Source organism: Pongo abelii, chromosome 14, assembly GCF_028885655.2.
Source record: "Pongo abelii isolate AG06213 chromosome 14, NHGRI_mPonAbe1-v2.0_pri, whole genome shotgun sequence".
Lineage (NCBI taxonomy): Eukaryota > Metazoa > Chordata > Mammalia > Primates > Hominidae > Pongo > Pongo abelii.
In genome coordinates, this window is record NC_071999.2 from 48221073 (window position 1) to 48244870 (window position 23798).

Below are 23798 nucleotides of genomic sequence, written 5' to 3' on the forward strand. Positions count from 1 at the left end.
TTTGAGATGTGCATTAGCATCTAAGTGAAGAATATTAAATGGCAGCTGGAGATGGTATACATTTGCAATGGCAACAAAAAGGGATTTGAAGCCAAAGTATTCATTGAGATTACCTAGGTAGAGAAGAGGCCTCAAGACTGAAGCCTGGAGAAGCCCAAAATTTCGAGGTAAGCTGAGGAAAACTCATCAGAGGACTCTGAGAGGGTTTAATCAATAAGAAAGTGTGGCATCATGATGGCAGAGAGAAGTATTTCCAGAAGATGTGAGTAGTCAACCACGTAAAGTAGCTGCCAGGTGGAGGGAGTTGAGAAATTGGTGACATAAAATTCTCTGGTGATGTGGAAAAGAATGGTTTTGGTGTGAGGATGCAAGTCAGACTGGAGTAGGCTGGAGAGAGAGGGGAGGAGGGAATGGTGACTGTGAGCATAGTGCGTTGGAGGAATCCTGCTTTGGACAGGGGCAGGAAATGGACTGTTGGTGGAAAGGGGTCATGGTGTCAAGACAGATTTTCCTTCTCGTTTGCTGTAAAGGTACAAGATAGTAGAGTTCATGTTTATATATTGATGCACATGATGCTCCACTTACATACAAGATCACTAAGGGGTAATGCAGCTTTCATAATAGTCCTCATATATTACAGAGAATTGAGTTGAAAAGGACCATCTAATCAAACCTCCTAATTTTATACAGTATGAGGGCTTACACACTTATCACAGTGGTTTGGATAAGTGATTTGCCTTAGATTACCCAGTGGATGAAATGCCTCAATCCACAAATATTTAGGACCACTCCCCCTCCCCCACTGCTCAGGGCTGCTTAGAGATCATTAGGTATTATGGTTTCTCCTTTGCATCCTTACACAAAAGATGGGGGTGGGATTGGTTAGCCCTGTTATAGTTTAATTATATTGGTTACCCGATGAGAATAAACTATCACTTTGTACATTCAGTTTGGTCAGCACATTATGCTCTTTGAGTGGAATGAGAAATGGAATATTGCCAGAATATACTCCTCCCTGCCCCCAGGCTGCTTGGAGTTTTCTTTCCAAACTCTCTGTGTCAGGTTCTAAAGTTCTGGCTGAGATTAGCTTTCTCTACATCTACACTGGTTGATAGTCTCCTAGGAAGCTTCAAAAGACCCTGGGGCCCATCAGCTCATTGGGATAGAGGGGCACCTTGGGGCTTTCCAGAGACCTTGGCTCTGCAGATGACCAGCTGTGTCTCTAGATAGTCACATCTTGCTGGGAATTACCAGAGGCCTGACCATAAACCAGCCTGAAATAGTCCTGTTTCATGTTGACGCCCATATAAACGGTCCATGGATGTTGAACTGGAGAATCGGCAGGAAAAAAGCCATGCAAAATCTGGGTCTCCTAGTAAGCCCTGAGGGGACAGTTGTCTGTGGGCAGCTGCAGAGTGACGAAGCGCATATGGGAAGTGGAGAGAAACTGTAGGAAACTGATCAAACACTTGTGGTTTGGGCTGATGCTTCTCAGTGCCTTGGGATTCCAAAAAGCTTTAATTTTCCAAAAAGTTTGTTCCACTTACTTGGTGAGTACAAAACCTGATCTTGTATGGTTGGTTAGTTAGTTTTGTTTTGTAATATTTGTCTGTCTTATTTTTTCCATTAAACCCCTCAGACTGTATTTGAACCTCTTAGTAGTAAATTGTTCCTGGTACCTGAAATGCCCTTAACAACTTCTTTATCCATCCAGTGAAAACCTCTTCATCCTTTAGGACTAGCTCAGCTGTCCTTTCTTCTGACAAGGCATCTGTAGCAAAAGTAGCTCCTTCTCTGTGTCTCTGATTTACTACGAATCACAGTTCATTGTAATTAACTGCATTCTTTCTCATTATCTATGAACTTCTTGAGGGGAGATCATCTTTCCACCATCAGCTAATGCATGGGATAGCATAAACCAGGCCAGCGTTTCTCAAAACATAGTACCAGATATGCCTGCTTTAGCATCCCCTCAGATGTTAGTATTGCAATGAACAGGATCTCTCTCTTTCTTTTTTTTTCTTTTTTGACAGGGTCTCACTCTATCACCCAGGCAGTTGTGCAGTGGTGCTGCTCACAGCTCACTGCAGCCTGATGCTCATGGGCTCAAGAGATCCTCCCACCTCAGCCCCCCAAGAAGTTGGGACTACAGGTGCATGCCACCATGCCCAGCTAACTTTTTTTTTTTTTTTTTTTTGTTTTGTAGAGATGGGAGTCTCACTATATTGCCTAGGCTGGTCTTGAACTCCTGAGCTCAAGTGATCCTCCTGCCTCGGCCTCCCAAGGTGCTAGGATTATAGGCGTGAGCCACCACACCTGTGTGTGGGGCTAAAGATTCTGCCTTTTAAATAGGCTGCCTAGATAATTCTTTTCCACAATGAAGACTGATTATTCTTATTGTAGGCTCATGACAAATGTTTGTTGATTTATTGATATGGACATTTGTGCCGTGGAAACAAGATTTAGGTCAATGACTCATTCTTTATGGTCAGTAGTTTTCAGAGAGGAACATACTCCCAAGATTACTTTTTTCAGGTACAGCCTAAATATAGCCTCAACTTTATTCACTGAAATCACCAAAAAGTTATTGCTTAACCTCCTTTAAAAATATTTTTCCATATTCTACTCAGCTGTTTCTTTATACCCACATTAGGAGGAGCATTCCGCTTCTGGTATAGTCTGGTTTTGTGCACGTGTGAGATGGTGACTGTGATGGAAATGATGCGTATGTCCTGATCTGCAGAGGACTCAGGATATGTAAGAAAGTTTGCCCAATCATTGTCAACCTGAGGACAGTTCTCAGGGGACCAGGGAGGTTTTAGAGAAAAGCTGCTTTGTTACAGTTAAAAGTTGCGGAGAAGTTTTTGACTATATCTGGATAGTATTTACAACGACTAGCATCAACAAGGTGTCAATCAGAGCTGCTGGGATTGAAATCTATTGTGTTGGAATTATTATAAAAAGCAAGAGAAGACAGAGTGATACAGACCCAGAGAGTTGTACTCTCAGCTCTCTGCAGAACTATTAGCTTGTCAATAAAAAAAATTTGATCAATTTTTCCTTCATAACAATATCCAGCCAAACACAGCTCCAAAACTTTGGCCCCAAATCAAAAGTAATGACTCATTCTATCCCAAACAACTTCAGTGTATGCCAATCCAACATGTAAGCCATATGTGAAATGAACTAGGAGTTCTGGCATAGACATTGAGCAATGTCAAGCTGACCTTATGTGTGGTTACTATAGCATTATGAAACAAAAAGTGCTACCCTGCAATGCCCCCACAAAAAGAATTCCCTAAGGTCCAATTATATGTCAACCTGTCTCCACAAAAATTGATTACAAAATGAATAACCCAGAAATCACAATAATAAAGTATTTTCCAGGGGCCTGTCTTCTTTAGTTGAATTGGAAGACCCATTAATTGTCAAGAAGAAAGTCCGTCAGAATGGTCGAACTCTAATAATACTCAGGATCCAGATCTGCAAAATTCCAAATTATGTCAATGAAATCCCATGGATCCTCTCTAATAAGTACCAACTTTATGCCTTGAAATAAAGACTCTAGTTTTATACAGTAGTCATGAGAATGTCTGGACAGAATATACCCCTTTGCCCATATAAATCAGTGTCACAAATAATTATACGTAACTAGAATTGCTCATTGTTTAGGAAGTTCTAGCCTCAGTTTTATTCTTTCTGTAGATGGAATCCATTAGAAGAGCTTTTTTCTCACTCCCTTTCTCTTCCAGGGAATGCTTTGTGCCAGTGTGTGTTCCTTATCTAACATTTATGTGCCCCAAGAGGGCACTGATCATCTGACTATATTGGCATACAGCATATACTATAAGCATGCAGATGTGATGAAGATTTTGCCAATTAATGTTTCCAAGTTGTGGGAGACTTTCTGCTGTGTCCTTGGCCTTCTAGGCTGGCCTACAGCATGACTTTTGTGTCCTCTCTACTGACTTAATTATTCCAAGGGAAGATTTCACGGGGAATTGCAAAGAGTATTTATGACTGCTCCATATGTACCAGAAGGCCAGAGGGCTCCTAGAATCATTCAGTGTATGAGAATTCTTCAGAAAAGTGTAGCCCCAGCACCAGGAAATCCTTTTTCTCTATTCTGGTCCAGAGCAGTTTTGTCCCTACCACAGTCTGTATCTGGATTCCAGAAGCTTCAGGGGAGCTCTTTATGGACGCAAGATTCAGGTATCTACAAAGTATGAATGACCAAACTCAATTAGCAGATAGGATCATTTAGTGGCAGGCAGCAACTGCAGCTTTTGGCAGGATCCATTTTGCCGGTCTTGGAAACTCTTCCCCATTGTGGCATTCTTTTGGAGGATTATTCTCTCTTTGGAGGATTATCCTCTTTTGGAGGATTATACAAAAGAGTAGAAGTATATAGATGTTTTGGAAGTGGTTTGGCAAGGAAATCACAACTGTTGCCAAACTGTCATTAAGAATAATAAAATAAAATATTGAGAAAGGTAGCAATGTAATGGATAACTGAAGGGAAAGTTAAACTCCTAAGTTTATTTTAATCACTTAAGTCTCTGGCCTCCCTTCTATCTAAATATTCTCATATATTGATTCAAAATAAGTGTCACCCCCTGTTTCTCTTTTGCTCTACTCCTAACTTCAAATGCTAATATTAGTAAACTAGTTCAAAAGGCCAACAGTGAAGGGAAAAGTCTTGGAAAATTTAGAGTTGGTTGTGTATGCTTTTTATTGGAGATCCTGACTAATATTTTTCTTTTTAACAAACTTGAATTAACTAATTTTATATAGTTTTTTGTGATACCAAAGACATCAGGCACAGCATGTTATAAATGTAATCTTCCTACCTACTCCCATTAATGTACTGCATATAAAGCACATCGTTTAAAAATATTTGAAGTAGCCAACTGAAAAAAGTACATGTATGTGTGTACATATATAAATAAAACCTAATAACTACTTAGAAAACATTGTAAATGAACTGTGTTCTTCAATTAAAACAGAAAAGAAGCAGCAATCTCTAGTGAAAGGAAGGAAATAAAAAAATAGAGACTGGTTCCCATTTTTTTAACCTTCAAGTGGACAGAATTATTCCTACTTAAAGAGGGAAAAGTTTACTGCAGATCATTAATTGCTTTGTTCATACCCTAAAAGCATTATAGGGAAAAATCACACCTTGGTCACACTGAGTGACAAAGAAACAGTTGTCAGACTTGGACATGTTTTCCAATGGAAGAAAAATCCAGTTACCAACTACATATGGGTTCGTTTTGGGTTCCTGGAACTGATAGCACATCAGCATGTCTTCTGAGACTCGTGCACGGCATGTTATTACAGCTGTATATCATCAGAGCAAAAAAAAAATAATTGGTTTTCCTCGGAGTATCTCTAAGTTGATGTCATATTCAATAACCCTGTAGTTGAAAAATCTATATATGATGGATGGACTCTGGACTATCTTTTGAATTTAATTCCTCACATGCCAGCTTCTCTAGGCCCTGTTGTACCTGTCATTTTTAGGTGAGCACATGCAGTATTTACAAAATGCAACCAGGGACCAGGCGTGGTGGCTCATGCCTGTAATCCCAGCACTTTGAGAGGCCAAGGCAGGTGGATCACCTGAAGTCAGGAGTTTGAGACCAGCCTGGCCAACATGGCAAAACCCCGTCTCTACTAAAAATACAAAATTAGCTGGGCATGGTGGTGCACACCTGTAATCCCAGCCACTAGAGAGGCTGAGGCAGGAGAATCACTTGAACCCGGCAGGAGGAGGTTGCAGTGAGTGGAGATCGCGCCATTGTACTCCAGCCTGGGCAGCAGAGTGAGACCCTGTCTCAAAAAAAAAAAAAAAAAAAAAAAAAATGCAACCAGGCACTATTTCTGTCAGATAATGAACTGCTGAAGAACAGTTTGTCTTGCATGTACATTGGCCTCATTCTTCAGTCTTAACCATGCCACCATGGAGCCAGTCTCACCTGGCAACCCCACACTGGGGTCAGTGCCAAGGTGCAGCTTGAATCAGTTCTGTGCATCACAGCATGAGGGTGGTGGCTTCCCTTCCTCTGAATTTGAGCGCTTCAAAGACAGCCTTAAACATATAGGCGTCTAAGATGGGCTTCCATGCACACTGCTGGCACATCCTCATCAAGAATTCTTCCTTGTGAAAATAAGTAAGACATCTGGATCCACTGAGGATGCTTCTTTTGTTCATCCTGGACAAAAGGATCCATACTTGGACAGGGAAGCCTGGAGCCAACTGTCCTGGATTAGCCTAGCATCAGTACCCTGCATGGCCCTATTTGTCAGCATTGCAGGTCTAGCCTTGGGGGTGACTTTAGGATGTGGCCTCTGCTAAGGGGCTTAGAGTTTAATCTCAGGGTTCAAAGCTGCTCTTGAGCCTGTGGATATGGCTTGGTTTGGAACTAGATGCAACCTGGCCTCCAGTTGGAAGTGGCATGCCCAAGCTTTGAAATTCAGATTTGTGACATGTGAGATGCAAATTAGCATATTCTTGAACTCAGTTTCACGTCTGACAATCAGTTAACATACACAGTTACAGAAAGGCAAAACCCCCATTAGTTTGTATGCCACTAATTTGAAATGTATGTAATATAATCTTGATGAAATTAATCTCACCTTTTACCAGAAGGCAATGCTGTTTAAATTAATAAGTTAATAACTAAAATATTAAGTTAATTACCTAATAATTATTTAAGAGAACAGAATGAAGACAACAGAATTTCCTTACCTATTAGCAGAGCTTCTTTCTCTGATTTTAAGCCTTGGCTTCTTTTCTCAATATTGTTCTCTCGGTCTTGGTTGACTAATGCAACTGTCAACACATTGATTTCCTATAAAGTTAAATGCCAAAAACCATATATGGGTTTATGTAGATTCTGTGCATGTCAATAAAAAACACCAGATCTCTTAAACTCTATAAATGAGGTCATCACTTCTATTTATAACTAAAGATCAAATCTTTTATACAATTGATCTATTTGCCCAACAGGAGAAAAGTAGTTATGTAAAGTTAGGCTCCTAGGTACTGCGCCCCACATACCAAGTAATTCTCTGCACAAGTGGCAAATTTGGCACAAGTTATCTTAGATTTTTGTCCATGTTTTCATTAAACTCTGTTCATTAAAACTGTATTCGATTATAGCTACTTTAACATGTTTTATTTCAAATATGAATAATCTTTGGGAAAGCATACAGGAAACTGATTTATAATACCATGCTAAAAATTTGTGTGAGTGTGTGGAGAAACAGGGCCTATTGGGGAGCTAAGATAGAATTGTTAGAAGTGTTTTTAAATTGAGTAGGTATGGATCCTCATGAATAAATGCAAGACGCAGATAAAGCAAAGCTTGGTAAATTCTTTTTTTTTGAAAACTAAAAATGAAGAGTTGTACAACAAGCCAATAACATGTGAAACATTGAGGCTGGACTATTTTTAGTTCTTTCTGTGGTCTTTTACATTTAAAAACAGAGATAAAGATTTAACTCATACCATCCTAGACTTTTGATATTAGGACTCAAAGTGGAGAGTGATTTAATGGAAAGTCAAATTAATGATCTGCATATATGACCTGCATATATGGGATAGTAGAATCATTAGGGAAGTTGAGTCTTAACTGGAGGAAAGTTGCTCACTGAAAGATGGCTCCAAAGAAGGACTAGTATATTGAGCAGTGGTGGGGAACCTGCAGGAATGATAGCGAACAGGTAGGGAGAGCCGAATGGATGAGGAAGAATTCAGAAGGTTTGAACAAATGGGTTGACAGGTGTCCCCAGAACTGGAAGTGGTTATAGGAGAGATATTTAGATAGTTAGTACAAAGTAACAAAACTGGTCAGATCCAAGAATACAGGAAGTATTGGGAGCATGCCGAGCCTGCAAAAAGTGAAAACCATACCTGAAGGCATTCAAAGAAAAATAAACCCAGCACGTGCCATCAAAACAGATCTCTGAGCTTAATTTAACTTATGAGCTACTGCTTTGTAATCCAGGGGTAATTAGAAATTGCCAAGAAAGAAGGCTCTACTGAGAAATTGCAGTTGGTAATATCTGATAAGCATTTTAGAGGCTCCACTTAAGGTCCCACTTATTTGCTGAAGACCAAGTGATGAAGACTGAATGAGAAATGAAAATGGATAAGGTAAAGAATGGAGAAAATCACAGTGATGTGATGATATATCACAGGGAAGAACTTGGTTGGCCAGAGGGTATAACAGGCCTCAGGCTGATGGTAGGAAAATCCCAATAAGGACAGGAGTCAGAAAGAGTTTGGGGAGTGGTCTAAGCTAAGTCTGGAGCCAGCTGTACATCAAAGGTTACTAGAGATGAAAGATGCTCTTACAAATCAAAAACAGGATCTTGGGAGCCAGCCTCAATGGAAACACAATGAAGAATTTTAAAATAGAACAAATCCAAAGGCTTATTATGTAGATGGGATTAGAACATTTATAAAGAGGAATTGCAGGAAAGGAAATAGAAATTCCTCCTATGATAAAATAACATTTGGTACTTTCCGATTAGGCTGATTAGGCACTTTCTCCATTGGAGCAGAACAGGTCTGTGTGTACACATCATCTTTCTAGGGTAGCGGGGTCAGTGGGCCTGCTGAATTCTGTTAGTTATATGCCCTAAGGACAAATAGGTCCCACAGGGACATGGCACTGGACTTCCAGGCCTGGGAGGTTAAGATTGCTGAGCAGATACAGGCTGAGGCTTTGTAAAGTCTCCCAAGAGAGGTGTAGGAAGAAAGTGGATGGAAGAACATTAACTAGGATAATGATTGCATCATTAAAAAAATACAAAAAATGAACCCTGGAGCTGAGTGGAAATAATATCTCCAAGAGAGGGTCATCTGTTCACAGCCTGGATGATAATTGGGGCCAAATGAAATTATTCAGAATGAGTTTAGCAGATAACAGGCCCACATTAATTGCCAAGACTGAGTGGTGTCCTGGGGCCATCACACAGTTGAAGATCCAGGTTCATTGAGGGAAATGGACTGTAGAGGGCAGGCAGATGTCAGGAGCCAGCAGAGAAAGGCAAGGGTGGAATAGACAGACCATCTGAGAGTGCTGTTTTCTCCCCAGGTCCATCCAAAAGTGGAGTCACATAGAAAGGGGACTCTGAGCAAGGCTCAAAGAAATGCTGCTGCATCAACAATGTCTACAAGGAGTCAGATAAGACCCAGTGACTCTTGCTTTGATGATGTTTTAGGGTTGGAAAAATTAGTATGGAAAGATAAGAGTCTTAGGGTCACCATTCTGTGGAAGTATTTCTTGAGATTGGATACTGGATTGTGTGCTCTGCTGACAACAAATGGTGTGTTCTCATGCAGTCATGGCCAGTGACTGGAGTGGACACATCTCTCTGCATGGCTCCCACAACAGTCCAGCAGGCCTTGGCTTGACGGAGACCCAAGGCTTGGCAGACCTCCCAGCTTTTGGGGACATCTGTGAGTTTTGTCCAGGTTGGAGATGGAGCTGTTTTTCTGACTCCTCTAGGAGGCAGAAGAACTATGCTGGAAGTGGTACAGTATCATTGAAGCTGATCAGGCAGGCTCCAAGGAATGTTTTCTTGCATCTTATAATAAACTGGCCTCAAGAATCTCCAAAAGGGAAAACACATTTCCATTAGAGTCAAGGGTGTGTCCAAGCATATTAAATAGTCTATAGCATAGCATTGAGTGAAGTGGACCAACTCATGACCACTCGAAAGAGTCACTACTGACTAAGCTCCGGATCCTAATCCTGCCTTGGGCATAGTATAAGCTCAGGCTCTTGCTGACAAAGTCACAGAGCTAATTAGATGGGTGAATGCTTATGTCATCTATTTTGCCAAAGAGAAAAGTTAAAGTTAATATAGTTGTATTTCAAGGGATAGAAGACAGGATAGTGATTTTAGACAGCCACATTATATGCTGTGGTTTTACCTTTTCCAATTATTAGAAAAGGAGAGTTTTGTTTTAATGACTCACTAATCATGAGTTCCTTAGAAAAATAAGGTTAATTGAATTTGTCTGTATTTATATTGGTATTGTTCAGTTGAACAAGATAATGATAATTATTGATAATCTCCAAGTATGGGGTAGTCTACAAAGTAGATATAAGCAACAACTGTACCCTCTCCCTTTGTTTTTATTTAATGTCTAGAAATCTAAGTTATCACATTTGTCAAAAGAGCACCATCATCATGATTGGTTAAGGTGAAGGGAATACAAAGAGAGCATGTGGAATTAATTAATTCCCAAACCAATTCCCTGTTGCATTTAAGCTAAGCCTGTTTTTACTTTCAGCCACCGAATAAATATTTATGCTACATATATACATCACATGTCTACTATATGCCAAGGAGTTCTAAGTTTTTAAGGATATGGCATTCAAAGTGATCAGAAGTGCAAGCTTACCCAGGGACCAGCAAGCAATTCTTATAAAAGGTCTAAAAGAAAGAAATATGAGAAGATGAAGCTGGAGAAGTAGGTAGATCATGGTAAGAAGTGTAGATTTTATCTGGGAGGCTTAACAGGTGAAGAGTTTTCAGCTCTGCATTTTAGGACATTGGTTTAGAGGCAAATGAAACTGGAGTCAGCCTACTGCAAAAGTGTATCCACTTTTGCCTTTTGATGATGACAGTCAAAACCCAAAATCAATGGTATGCAGAGTGCAAACAGCATTTAAGAGGTGGAACTAAAAAAAAAAATCTGGTGACCTGGTGGCTGATGAAAATATTGAGAACAAGTAGGTGGCTCAGTGAATAGGAAAATGGAGAAGCAGCTAGTCTGGGAGAAGATTGTGTGTTCAGTTTTGGAAATGTTCAACTTAAGGTTTCTATAGCATCTTGTCAAAATATTTTGGAGGAAGTAGGATGTGCACGTTTCTGAACTTAGAAGCAAGGCTCAGACAGCTCTTTTTATGGGGCCTTTCTCTGGTTTTGTTTGCAGCAGGAAATCTTGATGTTTTCTTGTGGGACAAAGAGCAGGCTTGCTTACACTTGATATAAAAAATGTAGATTCCCAAGCTCAGTGTTTCTATCTTGTAACACAAACCACTGCATGTGCTGGCATCCTTTTGGACCCCTCTACGGAGATGCTCAGGTTATAAGATCCATGAGAGTAAGTCTGGTGAAGCCAAAATTCTTCTGGGAACAATCTCTCAGTTGGATTTCATATTCTCTACACAGGACGTTCCAACTTATCTTTTTAGTAATTGGGGAACACATATTATAGGGACATTGAATCATAAATTACACATGGTTTTGCTCCTTTCTTAAAAAGTTCATGGTCCTTATTACTCTCTCCACCCCAAATCTCTAGAGAATGGAAAGAACCTTATCAGAATGGGAAAGTTTTATCATTAGAAACATAAAGTTATGAAGACCCTTTATCCTTTTATCACCTTAAAATCCTTTAGCCTGATAGATGCAACATGCCCAGAAGAATGATGAGTCTACCAGATATTCCAGAAAAGAGGTTCCAGATGCCTAGCAATTACAAAGTAGAAGTGAGTGAGTGGGATGGGGTGGGAGGTGAGGAAGGTTACTAAGTATGAATTGTTATTGGTATACAAAATACACGGCGGGATGGGAACATTAGGATGGAGATCAAGAGTTTCCTCCCAGTGAGATCTATTGGATTATGAAGTAGTCTCCCAAAGGAAGTGGCAAGAACACAGTAAAAGCACACCAGACTAGAAAATGCACTGCAGGTAACAATTCTGCACTTGACATGAGATTGGAGATTACCTAATAAATCTTTTCTCAGTCTACCTTTTAACTCTAATTTCTGTGATACTTAGAAGGAATCATTAAAGGGCTGGAGAAGAGGTTTTCAATAACTGGAAACTAGATATCACAGACTTTTTAAAAGACTTCTTAAAGAGTTAGCTACTTGAAGGCAGAAATTTCCCTTCTAAGAGTCCTCATCACTTACTTTGAGAAATGATCAAAGTAATGTATCATTTAGAGGAGCTCTTTTTCAATAGTTTATTGAGCTAGAATCGTGCTTTGTTATTTTGTTTTTGTTTCTCTCCACCTACCCAAGCCCCTAAGGACCAAGAAAATGGCTTCCCTGGCTTATAAAATCCTTCTGCTACTGCTTTCACTTAATTATTCCTGTGGTTTCCTTACCTTTAGGGCTGTTTTCTTTCTGTTGCGAAGCTTCTTGAATACATGTTGTCCACCTGTGTCTACTGCCTCATCATGTGAAATCTCAGCTTTTTCATCAGTCACTCCAACAAATCTACTCTGAGATATTTCCAGTGACCCTCTTCTTGCCAAATGATTATTTTCCCAGTCCTCTTACCATATGATATTTGACACCCTTGACATTGGCCCCTCTTAAACCATCTGCCTCACATCTGCTACACAGGAGGTCCTGGTCTTTTTTCCTCTTAATTTCTTGTTTAGTCTTCACTGGCTTTTTTGTTCCCTCTGCTGGCCCAGTGAATGTAAAGAAGAGGCTACTCTCTTCCTCCTCTTCTCTAGCTTTCGCCCTTGCCAAAGTGTGCTCCCCAATTTTTCTTCTCTGTTCCCTTTCTTTCATTCTCGTGGGTTCAGCTATGATCAATCTTAATTCTTTAAGCTTCTGTTCTTTACCACCAACTGACCACTGGGCTTGTCTGCCTGAATTTACCAATGCCCAGTTCAAATTCAGAATGAGAGGTGGCCATGAGGCAGTGGAAGAGACACTAAATACTTGGGTTTCAGCCTTGACTCTTCCTCCAACAGCCGGGTGACCTTGGCAAATTACTCAACATCTTTAAGATCCAGATCATTTGTCTAAAAATGAGGGGCTGGGTAGGGCCAATCATCTTTGAATAGTACTTGATGGAACCTTATTAGCTTTATAGAGGTGACATGGATGGTCCAAGGGGACACATCTCTGGAATTCTACTCTTTTACTCCTTTCTTTTGTTTAATGATACAGGGCTCCTATGTAAAGCTTCATTTAAAGAAGTGTCCTTAGGCCGGGTGCAGCGGCTCACGCCTGTAATCCCAGCACATTGGGAGACCGAGGCAGGTGGATCATTTGAGGTCAGGAGTTCGAGACCAGCCTGGCCAACAAGGCGAAACCCTGTCTCTACCGAACATACAAAAATTAGCCGAGTGTGGTAGCGCATGTCTGTAGTCCCAGCTACTTGGGAGGCTGAGACAGGAGAATTGCTTGAACCCAGAAGGTGGAGGTTGCAGTGAGCTGAGTTTGCACCACCGCACTCCAGCCTGGGCAACAGAGCGAGACTCTGTCTCAAAAAAAAAAAAAAAAAAAAAAAAAGTCTGAGTCCAGGTCCTTCTGATGTAATTTTCTAAAATTCTATAATTTCATGTCTAAAACCCAGTTCATCTCACTCATCAAATCACATCCTTTTCTAACTTTTCTGTTTTTATTAATGTCAGCATCATTCTTCCACTTGCTGGTGTTCAAACCCTCATTTTGTCTTTGATTCATTCTCTACTATCCCCTAAGTGCTTTTAAGATGTCTCTAAATCCAAATTCTCTCAAGTGTCTGTGAGATTTCTCTCATGCCACATTCTCATTTCCACTACTGGCGCTCTACTCTCGGTTCTGCCTGTTTCATACTTTGTTTTAGGGATGTGGTCTCACCATGTTGAGCAGGCTGGTCTTGAACTCCTGGCCTGAAGCGATCCTCTTGCCTCAGCTTCCCAAAGCACTGGGATTACAGGCACGGCCACTGCATCTGGCGGATTTCACACTTTGACCACTTTAACCGCTGCAGGAACCTCCTACTTTGTCTCTGCCTCTAGGCTCTTCCTCTTCCAGTCTATCTTACATAATACCACCAGGTCAATTTTCTAATATGTGACTTTTATCTCATCTATCTCTGGTTTAAAACTTCAGATGCTTTCTGACAACCTACAGGAAAAAGTCAGATGCTACTGCTTGGCATTTTGGGCTGACTCCTAACAAACTTAGCATATCTTCTTTCTATGCTATGTCCAGAAATGCTCGTAGAAAGCTCTCTCCTCCTTTCCTTGCCACTTCCTACCTACATTTTACACACAGCACAAGTCCTGTATCTCCCAGAGGCATCTGTTTCAGGCCACTTGCAAGGATTCCTTATCTGCACACATTTCCTACGCCACTTATATGGCAGTTCATCACTTATACATCACATTTCACCTGTTTGTTTCCTCTGCAAAACCACTGCCTTCTTCAGACAGTAATCACATCTAAGCAAGTGAGGCAGAATGGCCAAATGGAAGCTGTGTTCTAAATCTGTCACATTATTTACATACTAGATAACTTTAGGCAGGGCATTTCTCTAAGCCTTAACTTTCTTTAATGAAAAACATGGATAATACCCTATGCCTCTTCCCCATGGTTGCTGTGAGGACCAAATATAAGTGAGACAGAGCTTTCAAAAACTATAAATTTCTAGGAATATATTGTGGCATCATTATTACAACCATTACTCACTTTCATGATTCACAGGATTGATTGGGTATGGAACAAGTGTTAATATATACCTGGGGTACTGAATCCATGCAATAATTCTGTATAAGACTTTGACTACAATTATATAAAAATATTTATGCAAAAATGATAACTGTGGTTGTGTTCAAATAGTGGATATTTTCTATTTTCTCTATTTTTCTGTCAGTGTTGTTGTTATTATCCTTATAATTAAAGAAAGAAAAACCAATGATATACAGTTGTTGTTCTGAAGAGCTTTATGTAAGGATAGCCAATCGCTGAATACTTAATTAAGTAACGTACTGAGTGACACCACCCACCCCCTAAATAGAGAAACCACCGCCACGTGACTTCCCGTATGACCCTCCAAGGGCTGGTGGCCTCCATAGCTGCTAGTGCAAGGTGAGTGGGACAGTCGACAAGATCTATGTGGTAAAGATTCTCCATGTCACCCCGGACTCTGCCAACAGCATACCACAAGGCTCGTTTTCCTTCCCTGCCCGCTTTTTCCATGGCCTTCTTGTGCTGTTGGCTCAGTTCTGCTAATTGCTCATAGGCCCTACTCTTAAACATCACACTTCATGAAATCTGGGGCCCTATAGATAATTCTCAAGATGTCTATCAGTTACATTCTTATCCTTTACTCACATTTTGCAAAGTATCAAAAGCAGTCCATCAAATGATGTGCTAGTTGCCAATAACCTTCAAATTATTCCTTATATGATTAGAACTGTGGTTGGGGGAGGATGGACAATGGAGATATCTCCTCACACTTTCCTTTATGAGCCAGAGACTAGCACATAGCAGGTGCCCAGTGGCTGATAAATGAAAGAATGAGGCACAAACAATGGCCTGGAATATTGAAAACATGATGATTTGGACATAGAAGACACTGGTTCTATTTGCCACTGGCCTGCTGTGTTCCTTTGTTTCATTTTTGCTCTTTATACAAAGACAGGATTGAAGTGGATGATCTCCACAGTGTCTTCCTGCTCTCTGATTCCATGCCTGCTCTGTGCCCTTTTCCCTGACTTGGACCTTCCCTTCAGATTCAGGTAGCCAGCTTGGTACAGACCATATAAATTTATCCTTTATTTCTGATGCCAATCAGAATTAGAGAGGAGAGAGGAAGCAGAGTGAGAAAAACAATAAAAAACCAAATGGATGAGGAAAGGATTGATGAGCATGAGTGACTAAGCTTTAGAATTTTTTATGGTTTCTTATGGGAACATAAGAATGCATCCATCCCCAAAGAGTGAGCAGGATCTCAGGAATTTCCTTTGGGGCAGCAATCCCAAGGCCTTGCTGATCTAATCAGTTGTGAAATCTTGGCACTGCCCATCCCGAGGGTCATGGGCTGTCACCACCTCTGCCCTTTCCCAGCAGCCTTTGATGGTCAAGTTCTGTATAACGGGAGCCTCAGAGGCCCAACAGTTTTCAGCATCAGAGAGACAATCTGAAAGCAGATGTGTGGGGCTCCAAGATGCAGTGATTCATCATGATGTGACCATATTTTACATTTTGAGATGTTCCACCTCATTGGGGTTGAATTGCCAGATCGGGAGCACATACATTATGTCTTTAGACAACTCGAAGAACCGTGTTTTCTAAGATTTCCAATTGCAAAGATTAAAATAAGCGAGAACTAGTTACAGGTCACATGAAGGACCCTTTAAAGAAAGATGAAAACTCAGTGTAGTTTAGTGCCAGAGATATCCAGATACAGCATTTATCCTGGTGGCCTTCTTTCTAGGTCATCTTTGGTTATATTTATTTAACAAACATCTGTACAGTACTTACTATATGCAAGAAGTGTTATAAGCACTTGACAAATATAAACTCAACTGTCATAAGTGCTCTTCAAAGTCACGCTATTACATTCTCAATTTACAGGTTAAGAAAATGAGGAATAATGAGGCTAATGACTTGCCCAAGGTCACACAACTAGTAAGCAGCAGACTCAGGATCTGAACCAATGCTGTCTCGCTCCAGAGTCCTAACCACTACGCTAGGTTGCCGGTTGCGTGGATATTGAGTGCTGTGGTGCTCTGTGATCAAATCCCTCCTGAGGGCTGCCTATAGTCCTAGCTCACTCAGGAGCCAGCAAGGCTCCAGGCAGGCCTGGTGAGCTGTGGTTCTTGCACAAACATGAAAGGAAAGGGGAGCAGGGAGGAAGCCACCCAGGGGCTGGCTGAGGAGCAGCATTAGCAGGGACTGAGGGGGCTGGCTGGCTGCTGCTGTTTGCTGGTGATGGACTTTAGTGTGACTTTTAACCACAGTCTGTGAAACGGGGAGGGATTTCAAAGGCAGAGTGCTGGGGCCAATGAAGAAGAGGTGGGACACATGCTCTCTTGATTTGAAGGATGTGGGTAGGGGAAGGCCAAGGTCAAAGCAGCACTCCAAAAGACTGTGGTTGGGCCACATGCAGGATTGGCTGGGCAGGTGGAGAGGCTCAGGCAAGAAGGCCCCCGGTGCTTCTCCAGCCACACCCCAAGGATGTGGAATCACAGAGGTGGAACCACAGAGGTGACGGGAAGAGAGAGAAAAGGTGGATACAGAAGCCATTCTGAAGGAATGGAAAGAAGCCATTCTGAAGGAAGAATGGAAAGATTCTATGTGTGAAGCAGAGAGGGGCGAGTTAAAATCATTTAAACAAGTCAAGTCTACACAGCTAGCAGAATATTGATACCAGAATCAGAGATCACGAAGAATTAGAAGTATTGCCTCTAGGCCAGGCGCGGTGGCTTGCACCTGTAATCCCAGCACTTGGAGGCCAAGGCAAGTGGATCACTTGATGTGAGGAGTTCGAGACCAGCCTGACCAATATGGTGAAACCCTGTCTCTACTAACAATATAAAAATTAGCCAGGCATGGCAGCATGCGCCTGTAATCCTAGCTACTTGGGAGGCTGAGGCAGAATTGATTGAACCCGGGAGGTGGAGGTTGCAGTGAGCTGAGATCACGTCACTGCACTCCAGCCTGGGCAACAGAGTGAGACTCTGCCTCAAAAAATAAATAAATACATAAATAAAAAAGTATTGCCTCTAATATCTTAAAATATTGGAGCTGAGGTCTTAGAAAGGCAGCTGGAAATAGGGAAGATGAGGGTGATGGGCTCTCACCACCTGTGCCTTTTCCCAGCTGCCTTCCATGGTCAAGGTCTGCACAATGGAAGCCTCAGGAGATTTTTCATGGTAGTACTTCAGGCTGTGAAGGGCGTGGACTTGAGTAGCTATAGCAGTGTGAGTTACATTTTCTACATACTGAAGAGAAACAGCTATTTTTGAGATGAAGCGTATTTTTTCATTTGGTTATGTCTACAGTGGCATTCAGGCTGGGAATACCCCTTTCCAGCCTCTCTCTTGCATGGTCCCACTGCACCTGTTGTCCCCACAGAAGTAGCAACAGTGCTGCCTTTCACCCTCAAAGACATCTGTTTGAATTTTATGTGATGACTCTACCTATAATCTCTACAGAGCAACAGTGTCCTCAGTACCTGGCACAGTGCTCTGTACACAGATGCAACTGATATTTTTAAAAGAAAAAATATAAATAGTAGACCCTCTAATATTACATCAAATGAATTTGTTACTACATAGAAAGGCCAGACCTCATGGGTGAAAATGACTGGCCATCATAAGGGTTTGGTCAGTACCCTGGGCCTGGAGTCAGCTAGAAGTCTATGAGGAATATATATGTATAGTGGATAGTGAAAAAAACTATGCAATGACTTTGGACATTTTACAGCCTTTCGGTCCCTAAATGCATTTATTGTAGTATCATTTTAAAATAACACAATTTCTTTAATCTCGTAGACTGAAGGAGGTAAGGAAGTTAATTTTTCATTTGTATCTATTATTAATGCTTTCAATGTTTTAAGTATTAACTTTTAATTTTTTTTGGAGACCAAACCATAAGCTTATAACCTTTTTCCTTTCTTTTCCAAAATATAAGACATATTTTCTAGTTGACTTTCTTAGTAATAACCTTTGTTTTCTCATTACAAATAAAAATATGTATTCACTGTAGAAAATACACAAAGTAAAGATTAAAAATTAACTGAAATTCTACTACCAAGATATAAATGCTATTAACATTCAGATATTTGCCTTTTATAGTTTATATATAACCCCCTCCCACATATACATAACATATATATGTGTTTGCATATATACATGTATGTATATATTGTTGTTTAATTCTTATTTGAAAAATAGGATTATGATACATATATAGCCCCCAAGTAGAATATTCTACATAAAGGACAGAGACTTTGATAGGAAAGGATCATTTCAATTTCTTAATGTTTCCCATTAAATACTAAGAAGATCACTGCTGCCTGGATCATAACTTAATAATGACTATCACAGTTCACACCATGCTTAAATTGTGGTCTCAAGCTGGCAATTAAATGACTTTCTTTTGGTCTAGTTTTGTGACAGCCATGTTAAACAAAAATGATCTAAAAACGAGAAAAAAAAAATCCCTTTGTATCCAGTAACCCCATTCATTATTTAAACTGTTAAGTTGTAGTATTTTATTTTTAGTTTTACTACATGCCACTGTAGACATAACCAAATGAAAAAATACACTTTATCTCAAAAATAGCTGTGTGTTTCTCTTCAGTATGTAGAAAATGTAACCCACACTGCTATAGCTACTCAAGTCCACGCCCTTCACAGCCTGAAAAAGTACTAACATGAAAAATCTCCTCAACCAATAAAAACGGAGCAGCAAACAGAAGAAACTAAAGTGAAATACTTTTTAAAAATGTATGTATGTGCATCCAGAATTAGTCGGTTTGATTTATCTTGTATGATACTAACTCTATTGCTGGTAAAGATTAATTGTATTATGGTGCTCTTGGCATGTTATTTTCTCAGTTCATTTCTCAGTATGACATTTCTTATTTTTCTCTGCTACAAAGCACCCACTATCATAATTTTCACCTGCTGAGTTTATGTTACTAATGATAATATTAAAATTTAGAGGATTTTTTGACCTTTATAGTGGTAAATTAGGTCACAAAAATAGATGGGACACAATCTGATAAATGAGAAAGGGAAAGATTTGATTATTATTAAAGTAAAATCAAATTTTACAAGGTTTTCCTGGCCTACTGTGAGATCTTAGTAAACACTGAATATCTTCCTTCTCTCACACCCCCAAATTGAATTCTCTCTATTCACCGCTGCCTTGCATATGCCACACATGAGAACTATTCCAAGAACCAAGCGTTCCTGATTGCTTCTGCATGGTGCATTGGAGATCCTCTGATTATAAACCAAATAATAGTGGTGATAATAATACTAACAGCTTTTATTGAGTGCTTGGTAGATGGCAGGTGCTGGTCTCTTACTATCTCCATTTTACAGATTAAACACCGAGGCACAAGTATGCCTCACTGTTTAATCTGTAAAATGGAGATAATAATAGTAAGTAGCTTCCTTAAGTTCACACACCTGGAAGTTAGTGGCATCATGACTGGGCCCCAGGCAGTGATACCCCAGGGCCTTTAGTCCATGCTGCCTTCTGTCTGAATGATGTCTCAGGAAACTATAGCTTCTCCACTTGATTCAAGCCCTTGATCCCACCCCAGGTCTGTTCCTTACTGAGAAGCCTGCAGTCAGTCTTGAGTGAGTTCCCTTTTCAGGTGTGTGCCCTCTCTTCATTGGGCCATGTGCTCCTGGAGGACAGTGACTGCTCTGTGATCCAATGTGCTCCCAACAGGCGGCATTGTGCCTGTCATGTGGACTTGGATGGACCTTGTTAGGAGTGGCTAGTTATGGGTCCACTGATCTTTTTCGCATATTATCCAAATCAATGTGATTTCTTAAGAACCAGAGTCTCACAATTACTAATGATGTATTTTCTTTTGGGGGTTGAATGGCAGCAAAATTCAGCATTTGGATTAAATGAAGTATCTGTACACCTCAGTTCAGTATAATTTGATTGGAATTTATTAAGCCTCCTCCTCTTTTCATTTATTGAGTACCTACAATAAGGGTACATTTTGTGTTAAGACAACAAGATTCAAAGATGAATAATAGTGGTTCCTGCTATCAAAGAATGTAGGAGTCTATAGGGCAGCCAGCTATGTAAAATGTATTAAAATACAGTATGATATAAGCCATGTAAAATATATTAAATACAGTATGATATAAGCCATGACAAAGGAACAGCCAGGGTGCTGGGGATGCCCAGAGTGGCACCTAGCCTGTCCTGGGGTGGACAGTTTGTGGAAAAGTATGGTCCACAGACTGGTAACACTGGCATTATCTGGGAGCTTACTAGAAATGCAAAATCTCAGGCCCCAGCTTGGACCTGCCCAATGGAAAACTCTAGGGTGGGGCCCAGCAATCTGTGTTTTGAAAAGCTATCTTTGATTCAATTGCTTATTAAAGTTTGAGAAGTATAGCCTCAGAGAACATAAGACTCATAGGTACAACAATTAGACAAGAAAACATATATCTAATTAAAACCTGTAAACTAAGAAAGTTGGATGATGTGATCTCTACCACCTCAGTTTTAACTGTCAGTCCACGAGACTTTTATACACATCTTAAAGTTAACTGGAGTGATGTGTGTTTATCTTCAAAATCACCTGCAGATAGTGTGCAGAAGAAAGATTTGTACTTCTCACCTAACCACTCCAAACAGATTCACAAGCTGGCTGAGGCTGCTGCACTTCCATCAATGCAATCATCAATCGATGAGTATTACTAATGTACCTACCTGCATAGGCTCATTACTGTGTTAGGTTCTGCAAGGAATACATACAAATTCTCCACTTTAAGGAACATGATTTGAGTCGGGGAGATAAGCCTGTCAGAAGTGGGTTGTTCAAGATGGTTGGAATGATGATAAATTGTAGGAATCTGGAGAAGATGGTGATTGATTTGGACTGATCTTAGGGTAAGGACCTAAGAAATGGGAATTGAGGTAGGCTTAAAAACAGGCAGAATTTGCATTGCAGACAAAAAGGGCGATAAGATAGATGGAGAAGCTGAGATATCAATACAAAATCTAATTATTTAGAATTTTTAATGAATGGTGCACCAAGCTGAATTTGACCTGTTGACTCAAGCCATTTATTCAGGAAATCAGGCCAACATTTTTTCTGAATACCAGGCTGATAGTTATTCTGTTTTTACCAAGGGGACTAGTTTGAATACTGTCATATAAAATGGTCAGGAATGATATATATGCTTACAGCTGTGAGACTTATATGTTATGCATATATGTGTGTGTGATTGTGTGTGTGTGTAGTGAGGGGGCAGAGAATTATACTGACACAGGTATTGGGGCTTGATATAGATTGTACTTGTATACTGTTCCCATAGTTTCAAGTCATCTTCCTAAAAGTTAGCATGGAAAGAAATTGCCTTTGCAAATTAGATTCTGCAAGTCTCAAACATAAGTAGCTCACCAGCGTACACTGAACAGTCTGGAAATTGTCCAGACAGAGAAAGCCACTGTGTAATCTCACAGAGAGGCTGACAGAACAATAGAAACGACGTGTTACTGAGCATCACAGCCACAGGTCTCCCCTGCAAGGACAGTTTCAAGATGGGAAAGCTGAGACTTTGAGGTTTTTCTTGGAAAAAAAAAATTAATAGATTTCTGCTCTATTAAGTGTTCCAAGCCCGGCGGAATGTTTTCAGGGGAACCTAGAGTTTTCAGAGAATGGCCTCCATATACCTGGCAAGGGGCTGCTGCCCAGAGAGGGTGACAGGGAAAGACTTCCCTGGCTCTGATGTCTGCACAGCTTAGAAATGCAGTCTTTTTTTTTATTTTCTTCTTCAGGAAACTCTTGCTATCTTTCAATAAAAACATAATTTAAAACTGTAACAAAACATGTGAATGCCTTTTCCTTTGGGCAACAGCTTTCCTTCCAAATTCAACTTTTGCTCTGCCTGAATTAGGAACATGTGAAGGAGATGAACATTGACGTGCAGTTTGCTGAATTTGACATTTTGTGAGACCCTAGGTTAGATTTAAAGCCACCAGTGTGGGGTTCATAGTCTTGGAGGTTTGATTTAAATGCCCAGTTATAGCTGGTTACAAACAGGATGTCAGGTCCCCCTGGGCATGGTGGCAGGTCAGTAAGGAGGGAAGGTGTAGCTTCATTTGGTGGCCATGAACTCACAACTGGGGATGGTTCTCACTGTTAGGCCCCAGCAAGGGAAGGAGGGGGGGGTCTTCATCAGAGCTGGGGAGAGTTTTGAGGTTGGAAGGATTAGGGCACACTTCAGTTTGTTGCGGGAAATTTAAACATATTTATTGCCAAGTCCAATCTTTGTTTCCCCCAGGAAGACCACCAAACATGTTACTTGTAGACTGACATTTGAGCTTTTTTGCTTCCAATTCAAGAGCCTTATTTTAGGATAAGCATTTCATTAAGTGTGGATATTTGTACAACTGCAAACATACCTTTGATGCAAGCACATTTCACAGCTAGAATTGGCAGGAGAGTTGCATGATGGTGAAAACTGCTGCTCTGCCGCCTGCCAGGGTCAATTTAGAAGGGCTGACGTGCAGAGCACCGTGAAACTTAGGCAGCTCTTCCTGTTCCAGTCTTTCCTGCCTTTCTTCCCTTTTTTCTTCATTCTATCTTTGTACCTAATTTTTCCTTGTCATTTTCCTACATATTTCCTCAAAGAAATGCCACATCCCAGTGAGCTATGTGTCAATGAGATGGATGAGGTTGGAGATGAGCAGTGTGTGAAGAAATAGACAATGACTGCCCTTTGCAGCACTGCAGAACCATCCTGGGAGAGCTGGAGAGTACCAGGCAAGGAATCCTTGCCGAAGACCAGTGTCAAAGATGGAGTCAGACCAGCACGGGCTGGTGCATTTCACAACTCTCCCCTTCCTGGTCTCACATGTGGTTAGCAGAAATGAAGTGGTGTGGAAATCACTATGGAATATTTAATAATCTAAATCATAAAAACAAACGTCTAGGAAGCCCTATGGCTCCTGAGTAGCATACAGAACTAAGAGGAAGGGGAGTTCACCTGCTGGTGCATCCTTGCTCCTGGCTGTTTTTATACCACTAATCCTGGTGCCTTGTCCCCTCCCCTGCTGTCTTCATGAAGCACTAGGGTAATCTTCTGTTTCTGTCTACCTTTTGGGCTCCCGACTCTTTCCATAGATGCTACTGAATGTTCCTCCTGTTCCTTGTTGCTCAGGGTATCAGGCAGTGCTAAGCCATACCTCTTGTGAGGCAGGAATACTGTAATTGAGCCCTCTAGGTTTATTTGACTTTAAAATGATATTGCTTGCATGCAAGTCATGTCTGTATGTTTGTATATGCATCCCTTGTTGATGGTTTGGAGCTTACCTGAAACTT

At 40.7% G+C, this 23798-nt stretch overlaps 1 protein-coding gene across 12 annotated transcripts in view; it reads right to left on the reverse strand.

Moving 5' to 3' along the window:
- The window catches only part of ENOX1 (ecto-NOX disulfide-thiol exchanger 1), a 571794-nt gene that overhangs the window by 16134 nt on the left and 531862 nt on the right, over positions 1–23798 (reverse strand). For all 12 annotated transcript variants that reach the window (XM_054528960.2, XM_063714804.1, XM_054528961.2 and 9 more), the window contains one exon: positions 6752–6854. In XM_054528960.2, the coding sequence (XP_054384935.1) occupies positions 6752–6854 (103 nt within the window). The remainder of the gene's footprint in view (positions 1–6751; positions 6855–23798) is intronic.